The sequence below is a fragment of the Paramisgurnus dabryanus genome, chromosome 4, assembly GCF_030506205.2.
Source record: "Paramisgurnus dabryanus chromosome 4, PD_genome_1.1, whole genome shotgun sequence".
NCBI lineage: Eukaryota > Metazoa > Chordata > Actinopteri > Cypriniformes > Cobitidae > Paramisgurnus > Paramisgurnus dabryanus.
Genome location: NC_133340.1, coordinates 11,372,613 through 11,385,528, shown reverse-complemented (window position 1 = coordinate 11,385,528; position 12,916 = coordinate 11,372,613). Strand labels below are relative to the sequence as shown.

At 37.2% G+C, this 12,916-nt stretch overlaps 1 protein-coding gene across 1 annotated transcript in view; it reads right to left on the bottom strand.

Moving 5' to 3' along the window:
* The window catches only part of hhip (hedgehog interacting protein), a 42,796-nt gene extending 31,819 nt beyond the window's left edge, over positions 1-10,977 (bottom strand). The window contains exons 1-2 of the mRNA XM_065295734.2: positions 10,294-10,977; positions 7,484-7,676 (exon numbers count right to left, since the gene is read on the bottom strand). Of these exons, the coding sequence (XP_065151806.1) occupies positions 7,484-7,676; positions 10,294-10,563 (463 nt within the window). The 5' untranslated portion in view covers positions 10,564-10,977. The remainder of the gene's footprint in view (positions 1-7,483; positions 7,677-10,293) is intronic.
* Positions 10,978-12,916: the final 1,939 nt, after the last annotated feature.

Sequence of the window (12,916 nt, the reverse complement as noted above, 5' to 3'; positions counted from 1 at the left end):
GACTTTGCATCGAAGTTTTTTAATGTTTTATAACTTTGAAGCAACTGCATGCCATATTCTTTATAAACATTCAAAACAAACTGCGGACTTGCTTATAGTCTCCTAAGGTCAACACAATTTCCACATTAAAACTAATCAAAGCTAAAATCTAAAGTAATCATAATATATATTTATTTATTATATAATATATATATATATATATATATATATATATATATATATATATATTTATATGTTATATTTGAGGTAGACAGACAGGCTCTAGAAATGCGTCCATTAAGCTTTATCTGCATTGTAACGACGCTGCTTGCGCATCCACTGTCCAAGCACAGTAAACGAGTAAACTAATGAACAACAGCAGTTTGTTTTTTATATATTTTAAGTGTAATGCAACCAATTACTAGCACGACCCACTTTATTCCCCTGTGCAACGCAAATATTGGGAACCCCTAATATAAATTATCCTTTCAAGTGAAGGCATAGCGGATGAATTGGAGCAGTTTAAACATGATACGTTTGGAAATAAAGTTGCGGGTTTTGCACGGGTTTGATATAAAATATAGAAGGTTGAATTTAGTTGTTTGCAATTTGAAATATTTTTAACCAGATATTCCAAATAAATTTAACTTGAACTATTTCTTAAATGTTTCTTTAATAAAGAACACCGCTATCTCATAACGCAGCGAAACCTATTACATACAGTGAATAATTGATTGTCGAGCAATCGATATCAACCTATTCAGCACCTCCACCATGGACAGCACCCGCTAAGGTCGAACTTAAGAAGGTTTACCTTAAGCAACATCCTAAGGTATAGGTCGGAGAACACACGTAGGAAAGGTATACCTGTAGTTAAGGTGTACCTTTTGAGTCTTCGTATCGCGCAAAGAGATAACGTTGTCGGAGAACGCACCCCAGCAGTCATGCCTTAAAAACATGAGAAAAACATATTTTAGGATTTAAGAGTTTATTGTCATATTGTAAAGAGGAACACCCTGTTGCACTAAACAATGAAATTCTACTCTGTGAAATTTCTAGCAGCCTAAAATATAGACAGGGTTGGGGAGAAATGGATTGCATGTAACAGGATTATGTAATCAGGATACAAAAGATAGTAACTGTAATACATTACATAGTAATTACATTACAGTTTCATTTTGTTAAAAAAAAGAAATACTTTCAGGATTACAGTGCTTTCACTTAAATAAATCATTATTTTGGCATATTAGCTATCATTTTTTAAGCACTGCTTGACTGTACAGTAATTCCTGTTTTTGTTGTCAGTGATGACTCGCGTGAGCCACCAGCTGGTGCATGCGCAAACAAAACACGTCTACAATCTCCTCAGACAGACTGAATCGCAGCTAATTGAACCAAATTATGTTAGCTAAAATGTTGTGTGTGTTAGTGTTTTAAAATTCTGTGGTTGGTATGATTGCAGTTGTAAGTTTTCTAGTGGTTACAGAAACTGTGCAAATTAACAAGAGAAGTCTACTCACATGTCACTTTTCAATCTCTTCTTGCAGAGATGTTAAAAAAAATAAGTTATCTGTATAGGTAGGAGAACTACCACTGCCAATGTTTGTGTGTGTGTGTGTGTGTGACCTTGAAGGAATCCAAAAGTAATCAGATTACATTACTTTTATATTTGATGCTTGGATTGTAACCAGTGGTTAAATTGGGCCGGAGCTCACCGGAGCACAGCTCCCCATCCTCAGGTCTACAACAACCCTGCTGGAGCTCAGCTCCGTCTCCTTCAGCAACAGGGTTTAAATTGGGCTGGGACAAATATTTGTAATGACATTCGGGTCGCGGCCAGTCGTGTCGTTTGAAATAAAGATGCCATTTAAACATTTGTAATTTTGTCCGAATTGGCCATGTCTGTGTTTTCTCTGCAACCTCTGTAAAAATTCCAGAGAAATTTACCTACTGTTTTTCGCCAAACTCAGAGGTCTTTTGATAAATGTAATCCCACCCGGATGCAAATGTCTGTGTCTGCTCGCAATATCTTTTGAAAACACGGTTCTTTTGGTGTTTTGGCCAACGCGATCTTGAGTACCATTCATTCAGATATGGATGTTTTTTTCCATTTGGGGAATAAAATAATTAAATCAAGACGAGCTGAATATCATCCACTGTTAAGACTAAACACTGTAATATCAGTAACTTTATAAGGTATAAACTCAACCTTATTTTGTTTCACTCTGGAATGTTAATGTTAATTAATAAAGATAATAAATTGTTATTAATCATCATTTCTTAATTTCTTTGGGTTTTTTATAAGCAGCCAGTTATATAAAACACGTCGGCTACCTTATATGATTTGTATAAGTTATTTTGATTTGTTAAAATTAAATTAATAAATTACATTCTGTAGGCTAATAATTTTACATTTAAAGCAAAATATCCAGATCTTCTGCAATGCCAAAACGCATGAAACAGACGCTCCTATCTCAGGAATAGCATGAGAGAATTTTTATCCCGTCCGAATCGGCCAAAATCACAGACGTCTTTTTTGTGGTCCAAGTTGTGGGCGGGTGCCGGTTGTTTATACATTGACCCGCGCATTAATGGGTACGCAGCCCCGCGTCTCACTCAGATCCTCAAGAATGCGCATTCTCACAGGATGACATTAGACATTGTATAGATGAGAGATAGAGAGGTAAGAGTTGTGCACACGTCAAGAAAAAACTTAATAGAAGTCTAGAAACAAATGATTAAAGTATGTATAGCCATATCACTCATCTCATTACAATATGTTAAAAGATAACACTGAACTCATTGTATAGTTTAATAAAAAAAAAAATTTTTGATTATACAAATCAATTAAAACCTTACTATAGTGATTGTTTTACTAACTGATTTATAAGACATATTGATGCTGATTCAGTATGTCGTTTTTCTTGTTAATTTAATCTTTTGGGTTATCTTATGCTTAGAATTAGTCAAGGAGGTTGAGTCTTATGCCTTCTTTCAAAGTTTGATCAATTGTGCATAACGACATGTGCAACAAATGCATATAGGGTGTCAGACTCATAGATTAGCATAATTTAAAGTTCAGGTTTTAAAGTTTGGATCAACCTCTGGCACAGCTTTAAAGCTGAAACTTGTAAGTAAATTGTAAAGTATTTATCTTTGTTTGAATAACTACTCAACCTTACCTTACACATTAATACTGGAAAAAGAGCCCCTTTAGTGTAAAATACATTAAGTAATTTTACAGCGCGATTTTGAATGATGACTATTTACCATAAATAAGGGCTCCCCCTCCCTACAAAAGCCAATTTAACCACTGATTGTAACTGAATTGTTACTTTTTAATGAAGCAATTTGTAAACGTAACAGAAAACATTTTAAAAGTAACCCTCTCAAGTCTGAATATGGAAATGAGGACACAGACCACAAAGGTACAAAGTACTAAATGAGAAAATTAAAAGAGAAAATCCACTCCCATGTAATGGTGACAGAATAGCACCACATGGTAATGTCCCAAGACATGAGAAATAAAATAATTACTTTGCACAAAATGGCCAAGGTTTCAAGATAATTAGTAAAACATTGCTAATAAGTTTGAATACTGTCACGAAAGGGATCCAAAAATTAAAAATGTATGGACTTGTGGGAAGCTCTCTGCAATGTCCAGGATGTCCACTGAAGTTAACACCTCGTCAAGAGTGTTTTGTGATGAGAGATGTTGAAAAAAATCATCATGCCAGGTCAGCACAGTTAGCTAAATCAGAAAGTTAAGCTGGGTTGTTTCCCGTGACACCACACAACGGACGTACAGTGCAAAGGAGAGGCATGCATGGCTGTCATACACAGAGAAAGCCACTGGTAACGCCAATGCACAAAAAAGCCTTTTGCTAGAGCTCAAATTGAGAAAGGTAAAGACTATTGGGTCTCTAGCTCTCTATACTTTGAAGTAATGAGACAAAGATGAAACTTTGTGGCTCTGAGGTGTTCCAAGCTGTATGGTGTGGCAAGGGTGAGGAGTACAATGAAAAAATCATGGTACCAAGAGTAAAGCATGGTGGTGGCAGTTTTCTTCTGAGGGCTTGCATGAATGCTGCAGGTGCCGGAGAGTTGTATAGATGGGATTATGAATACACAGATGTACTGTAAAATACTTAAAGAGAAGATGCTACCATCACTCTGGGCCCTTGTTCAACGAGCAATCTTTTAACATGATTGTGACCCAAAAAACACATCTAAATTCACTAATTCATTTTAGAAGAAGCACAGGGTAAAAGTGATTCACAGGTTGAGATATGGGGAGTTCTGAAAGATAAGCAGAATGTCATTTTCCATCCAGCATACAGAATCTAAAAGAGATTATTGTTCAAGAATGGAGAATAAAAGATTTAACTGTATGTTGTCAAATAATGGAGGCCATACAAAATATTAGATAGTTTTTTTTAAGAATGTTTGTAGGGTGTACTCATTTTTGCATTACCTCATTTGATTTAAATTTGTTATTTTTCGTATCCTTAAGATGGTAAGTGACTTTCACTCTTACTGTATGTTAAGAAACATAAATGTTTAATAAAACTGGTGTGTAAAAATACAGCAAATTGGTCTCATATTGACTAACAAATTTAGAGAAATCTTAATTTTCAAAGGGGTGTACTCATTTATGCTGAGCACTGTACATATAAACTCAGTTTACATCTAAATTTCTTAGAGGCATATTTATTTCATCTTAATCATTCTCATATGTCTATGAGAATCATTTCTGTGTACTTCTGTAAGTGTCTAATTTGAACAATTTATAACTTCTCTAAACATGCAAAATCACTGTGTAGGCCCTCCACAATACGTTTTGGTTTTATTGTACTGGCTTATGAAAAACAATGACAGAGGGAGAACGAGAAAGAGAGAGAGAGAGAGAGAGAGAGAGAGAGAGAGAGAGAGAGAGAGAGAGAGAGAGAGAGAGAGAGAGAGAGAGAGAGAGAGAGAGAGAGAGAGAGAGAGAGAGAGGGAGTCCACATCCTCAGCACTATAGTTATGCTTCCATCTGGTTATCTTCCAAAGCAACCTGGGTGGCCACCCAAAGCACTTGACATCTTGATGCACTTCAGCAGTTTTACATATACACAACCTTTGTAGAAAAATAAATGTGTCATTCGTCACCACATATGCTGATTCGGGAGAAGGAGAGGGGAGAGGGAAAAGTCTGTTGGCCCCAGCTCCCATCCTCTTGCTTTGCAGAGCCTTTAACACATTTTTTCTATCTTTCTCCTTTAAGCTTCTTCCCTCTATCAATAGCTGAAGCAGACTGCACACCCTTATTTATCTGTTTCACAGATGAAGACCGAGATGTAAATTTTATGTATACAGTGTCTAATTTGTTGGTCTGTTTGTATCTCCATGGGTGTGTGTGTGTGTGTGTGTGTGTGTGTGTGTGTGTGTGTGTGTGTGTGTGTGTGTGTGTGTGTGTGTACCTGGTAATTATCACGTTGTGGGGACCAATTGTCCCCACAAAGATAGGAATACCAGTGTTTTTGTGACCTTGTGGGGACATTTTGATGTCCCCATGAGGAAACAAGCTTATAAATCAAACAAGATGATGTTTATTGAAAATCTAAGGTACAAGAAAGGTTTCTGTGATGGTTGGGGTTAGGGAATGGGGCAGGGTAAGGGGAATAGAATATACAGTTTGTACAGTATAAAATGCATTACGTCTATGGAATGTCCCCACAAAACATGGAAACCAGAATGTGTGTGTGTGTGTGTGTGTGTGTGTGTGTGTGTGTGTGTGTGTGTGTGTGTGTGTGTGTGTGTGTGTGTGTGTGTGTGTGTGTGTGTGTGTGTGTGTGTGTGTGTGCGTGTGGCTTGCGTTTACTGGAGTCCGTTTCCTGTTTGCATATCAGCCCCATCTAATCTGTTATGGCTGTGTTGATAGGAAGAAAGTTTGGTCTGGCGGCCAGCATCTGCATACCATTCCATCTGGTGGAATGCATCACGCAGTGAAACGCTGCAACACTATACAGCCACACACCCAAGCACAACTATTGGATGTTAGCTCCTGATGTCATTCATGTTATGAAGAAAATGCAATCCTCATGATGGCTTTAGAGCTTTTCAGGTCTTTGGACTCCTCCCCGCTACCATCTGTTTTCACCCTTATGTTACAGAGGCCTTAATGTTTGTCTTTTCGATGAACGAAAGCTACCACCAAGAAAAACAAACTGATTATGTGTGCATTACCTCAAATGGGCCTTGTTTTACGCTGTATCCTGTGAAGTGTTTGTGTGTTCTGTCGGGTCAGGATGCGCACACACACACTCTTAAAGACAGACACACACAATTGCAAAAACACATCTTGGCAGGCCAAAGATGCTTGCCAAAGAACAAGTGGAAGAAATGGGTCAAAAAATTATTAATTTACATTTGAGGCTTTGTTTGGGGTGTGTGTCCACTTACTGTATGTGTGTTTACATGTGAAGTTAACAACTATAATAGAGTTTGAAAAGCTAGAGGGCTTATTACAGGATTTAAAAAAAATGAATGATTAAAATGTATATAGCTCTAGTCATGATTGTCTTATGACATTTTCAGATTTGTGCTTGATATTATAAGATATGTTTTTAGTGGTCTGATGAGTTACAATCATTTGCTTTTGGGTCAATTTGTTTTAACAAGCCTGTGCAACTACAATGATTGAACTAAAGGCAAATGTTTGCAGCAATTAAAAATTTGTTGTTTTTTTAAAGGCATACATATCAACTATTATTATTTAATGCCTTTGGCAGATCTGAGCAAAAATAAAGAAACAGCAACAAGTTGCTCCTAAAAAGCTGTTAATGGGTCAATAAATGAATGGGCTACACTTGGTTATTTTTGTACAGAACACATGCTGGGTTAAAAATGACCCAACCATGGGGTATAATAACCCAGTAGTTGGATTAAAACAATCCAGCATTGGGTCAGTTTTAACCCAGAGGTGTGTTCTGTCCAATATTGACCCATTATGGGTAAAAAACACAGCCATTTTTAGAGTGTAGCTGCATCCTAATTTGCCTGTTAATACTATGCCCTTATAGTATGTACTTCATTTGTCTTGGGAAAGTACCTACTTTTGAGTGCAAAACAGCACAGTATGCACAAACTGTGACACTTTCAACTAATGTTAAAGTGCCTGGACAAGCTCTGAAATGTAAACATCAGAATACAACTCTTCTTTGCATTTATGCATCTTTCCATCCATTGATGGTCATGTAATGTTTACTCTGTAGTTTAATTTATTGATCTAGTGATGCATATTTTTTTTATTTGTTAGTTCTTCTGTGCAGCACAACTAAACTCCACCCTCTCTGATTTTTCCTAGATTCACAACAACAGATATTTCAATTTATCAATGACACTTTCCAGTCTGATTTGTAGTGTAATGGTCACTTGCTCATTAGTCTAAGTGCAAAAAAGTGCAAGTTGTGAGTTATAATACTTTTATATGCAAGACACTTGCATGTATCTAATTTGTTACCTGGTACATGTCCCCGACAGGTGTAGTAGAATTCTTGGCAGTAGTCATGGCATAAACGGGGTAGGTCCTGTTCTCTGTGTGACGCTTTGTCAAGTTTGGGTGAGTGGAAGAGCATCTGGGCATTTGGTGAACAATGGGCACACTTAATCTCCTCCAGCAGTATAGAACACTCTGTGTTATTGGTCGAGAAGATCTGAGGAGCAAAAGCAACCAGCAAAGGTTAAAACTGTGGAAATAATTACTAATACAAATATGCAAGTTATGCCACAAAGTTGTTCTTATTTAAGAGACTGTATACATCTCCAAATGAAACTATGTGATTTGACATACATTTTTTGAATTGCTTTTTGTTAATAGGAGGCCATTCGCTGTCTACACATCTCACATAACAAACACCACACATCCATGTGGACTTGATTTTTCTTGATTTGTTTATTTGGACTCACAAACAGCTAAGCCAAAATTGCACCTCGCATGGCAGCTGAACTCATACTGAAACGAAATGAGGATATTCAAAATATTTCCTAAGTCACTAAACAAAAGTAAACAACAGATTAGGGCCGAGAAAATGAACAGGCTTATTTATGTAACAAATTAGCTGTAATAAAACAACAATGTAATCTGCTCCCCTCTCCAGACATGCGCCTGTGCCGCAGCAGTCTGGTAAGACTCCCTCTCTCTGTGTGAGGTCCGTGTGTAAACACCAATTTACAGATAGACGGGCACATCATTCCCGTGCTGGTATCAACAAATTAGTAGTCTGTCCAAGTCAATTAAAACAGCACAACCAGCACACATTGTAGGCCATCCACCTTTAACCTCACGTACTGCTCTGCATAAACCATCCGGACAGATATCTTTGATTCAGAGTCTTAGACATAAAGATGTTTGAAGTGAATCTAAAACATCTTTGTGCATGTAAGATAAAATGCAAAGATGAAAAAAGCACCCCCTCCCATGGTCCCCTACTCATGTCGGTATGTTGTTTTAAGTGAATCTTTAAGCTGTCTTCAATCTTTAGTCTTGCAGTGGTTGGTGTGTTACTCTGGTCTGTGAGTGGCAACTCTCCTGCTTTAAATTGCTCATTGATTTGGTGAGCCATGCACTGGCACATGGTCCATGGAGAGAAGCATTTGTGTGCTCTCAACCATGCACTCTTCCCATATGTTGCTGGGATGGGCTCCAATGTTGCCATCACCCAAACCAGTAACAAGGAGACCTTTGTTTTTTGTGTTTTTCAAAAATGCCAAAAGTTGTTTAAAGCTGAAAATCAGACCGTGGTCTACATCATAGCCTTCTAAGACCATACGCAACTACTGTTGAGATGTGCCAGTGCAAATAAGAGAAACACAAGTCTAGGTCCAACTCTCCATTACTTAACAGAAATTATTACAGTAGGAAGCTAGTCCGAATGTCCTTAGTGTCAATTTAGAAAATTTTAATCTACTCTTAAAAAAGCCACTGATGTTTATAGTGCAATTTGAGCAGCTTTTAGGATTATGTACATACTGAACATACATCAACACATATCAGTTACTTACTGTATATATCACTTATATATCTTCAGTTATAATCTTACTGAGGTGTCAGAAACAATATAAGTCATGTTGCGTGATATCCAATAGAATGTGTAAAGGCTCACAAATTAATTATCTAACATTTTAAAACTTTTAGGGGATTAAAAATGATCTCATGAAAGGATCACCTTACAAATCGTTCACACAATCCCCAGTTTAACCCCCCAAAATAAAACCACAACTAAAGCAACTTGCCCACAAAACCTGCAAGGTTCTATTAAACAGCTTAAGTGAAACAATTTTGACCCTCTGGGAATTGGTGTAAGTTTGTGAGGGGGTGGGGAGCAGGACAAACAATCTCTCAAAGGCATTAAAACTTGGACAGAGCCGAGGATTGGGGGAGAACGATGTTCTCCAGCTTCACCCATTAGTGAAACTAACAAACACAATGGTGTTGTTGTTATTCTTTTGCCATAAGCAAAAAGACTCCGTGTGTGGGCAGTGTAGTGGGGAGGAGGAGATGTCGACTCCTTTTTTTGTTCCATTCAGCCTTGCTCTTATTTGCATGACTTGAGCAAATTAAATGATGCAATATGGCTTTTTGTCACAAACCGAAGTGCGATGCCACCCAGCCGCATATGCCGATCTGCGGAGGTTGTTTACATGAGAAAAGAAAGATATTCATCAGCAAAGAATGAACTCATTCATAAAACTACGAAGCCAACTACTGAAATGAATCCCCCCTTGCGCCCATATAACTTAAATCCCCAGAAAGGTGCGATTAATTGCCGATCAAGATTTAATGACGGTTTTTCGCTTCCCATTTGTTCTATGTAAATTCTATCCATCACAACTAAAATCGCATGCTGTCACTGAAACATCAGCTTAATTAAAATATTGTTTGAATATCTCAATGCACTTCTACATATACTAACAAAATGTTCGGCAGGAATACATTTAAAGAGCCAGATTGATATTGTAAACATTAATATTACAGCAGAAATCTTGCATGCGCCTCGTGTTGTAGCCTACTGGCGACACAGGTTGTGCGTGCGTGATCCTGGTAGGCAAATCATCCCGATAGCAACACCGCAACCCGTTCACTAAGCCTGATACTATGTACCTTTTCTCTTTAAATATCCATATGTTCATGAAATTCTCTCTCTTTACAAGTATTACTATGCGACGCACATTTTAAACTCACTTGTTATAACAGTGCAAAGCTTCAAGAAAGTACAAGGTATGCATCAGAATGAGGACATTGATTTGGTTATAGAAACTACACGAACATACCCGAGCATCTCTCCGGTGAAGTATCTGATACGGAGCCCTCCTGGACGGACAGCAAGATACACGCGGATAGAGCCTGTGACAAACCTCCCCTCCGCCGCTTCCCTCCAGTGACAGTTTTCGCTCCTTCTTCTTCAGGCGTTTCGGTAGACTTCCATCGTAACATCTCCTCCTCCTTGGACTTAATTCTCCTTTCTCGCCGAATTTTGCATCACCACATTCCCAAAAATTGGCCGCGATGGCCAACAAGAGCACAAATTTAAAATGCTTCATTTTACAAGGGATTAAACGAAAGGCGAAACGCGACTGCTCTGAAATAACGGGGCTGCTGTAATACAGTCCCCACACGTCAATAAAAGTTTCCTTAAAATAATAACTTCAGATTGATTAAACAATTATTCGCTAATAAAGTACTCTGAATTTACCGCTAGTAAAGATAAATATATAAAAAAACACTAATAAATTAAGACAAGTGCTGGTTATATTGTTATTACAGTGGGGAAAAACATTTAGTATATTTATGCGAAATTAGGAAAAGTAAAAAACAACAATAAGTGATCAGGTTATATACAGAAATCGTAATTAGTTTCCTTGCTCAAAAGTTAAATCCCGTTGATGCGTGTGATCAAAAGTTGCACTAAGTTGTCTGTTGTATGCTCTTCAGTGCACTCACATGTTTCTCTAAGCTCTTTCCACCTTCTTTTTAACCAGCGCGCGAGAAGGGGAACGCGCACGATGACGTCTATGCAGTTGTGAACGCGCGTTGTCTTTTGTGAGTTGAAATTGATTACTTTTAGTGAGTGAGAAGAATCAATAGTAAAACCCAGAATGTTAAAAAGCATCTTTGGGAAAATGTTCTTTCCTGCTATAAAGTCATAGCTGTGCTCACCTTGGATTTGGAGGAGTTAATAAATTACCTAAATGCAATAAATGTAATTCTCTATCAAATCTTTTTAATATTATCTCTATTTTACTGTTTATTTTTTGTTTGTTTGTATTAGTTGCCATGAGTTGGCTGGGACCAAAAGGACAGTCTGTTGATTAGAATGTCCAACAGTGTTATGTTAACAGGGTTGTGAGAATGTCTGGTATTCTTACCCTTCAGAGGCATTCTGATAAGACCAAGCCAAACGCAGGACAAGTCCTCTTTTCTTCTCATCTACAGAGAGATCTTTAGATTGAAAGTGCATGAGGGAATGTCCTCTCTGAACAGACCTCGAATGCATTAGTTGCAATCAGCTGCATTACCGCACCTGTTCATCCCTGGGGGTCTAGCACTGACCAGAGCACTGCCTGATTATCAGCACAGATCAGCAGTTGTAGGAATCCACAGTGATTGAACTGTTGGGTAATTATGGAAATGGCCAAAAGCTCTAAACAGCCATATCCAGTAAGGCCTGTATTGAAAAGAATCCCAACATATTTTATCTTCTCACATGATAAAAATGACAATGACTTACAATACAGCAGAGGCAAAGTTGAGGATTAGTGTGAGAGAAGGACTGGACTGGTTTGTGATCAGTCAAGTGATGCCACATTGGCAAGTGACACGAAAACGTGGAATACAGCTGTGGTTTGAGTCAATGTACCTGGATTTATGTAACTGGCATTCTTATAAAGCTTCGATATTATAGCTACTTATCCATTTCATGTCAGAAGGCAACAAATATTGACATATTTTGTAGAGATTTTAAACATAGAATAACAACCTGTTGCAAATGTTCAGCCTATTTCTTTGACTGGTAATTCAGTGAGAGTTTACGATCTCCATAATTATGCATTCATCCTTCATTAACACTGCTGTTTTAATAAACACACTCTGACTATTTATTGATTTTTAACCATTCTATTAAGATATTATGAGTGATTTGTAACCCTTTCCAGATTTAGTTTCAAACAAGCAACAGATGACGGTTTGAAAAACTCTTAAAATGTTGATTTCTAGGAAAACCGCAATTTCACATATATGATTTAGTGCTGAAGACATAAGAACAATATGCATTATTCCTTTGGTTTAAATTCTCTAACCATAACCTAATATACAGTACAGTCATCAATTGAGGTTGGAAATTATAAAATATTTTTTTGCTTTTTCATTTGGGAAAGTCCCTGCATGGGTAAGATCTGTTGTCTCACTCAGCAATAACAAGGCTCAACTATGTTTCAATAGCCCCCAAAGAAAAATACCCTCCACCAAAGAGTGGATAGTCCCTGACCACACAGAATCCAGTAACACCCTTGAATTCAAGGATCAGAAGTGACAAACCAAACTTAAGCAAGTGTCTTAAGAGGCATAAGAAGAGGTGACAACGGACCTGTCTACACTCATTTGTCAGTGTGCTTAAATGATTAGTTTACTTAAAAAATAAAATGACATCACCCTTTACTCACCTTTATGTTGTTCAAAACCTGTATCTTCATTCTTTTGAACAAAGAGGAAAATAAGTAATATTGAGTAAAGAAACAAAAAAAAAAAAAAAAAAAAAAAAAAAAAATTATTTTTAAAGCCTAAAAAAGCACTTTTAAATACTTGTTTCAATTCTGTGTAATCGAACTTCATAGAAATTAAGTTAACAAACTGAACTGATATAAATTCCATTGTAAAATATAATATTTTTGTTTAATA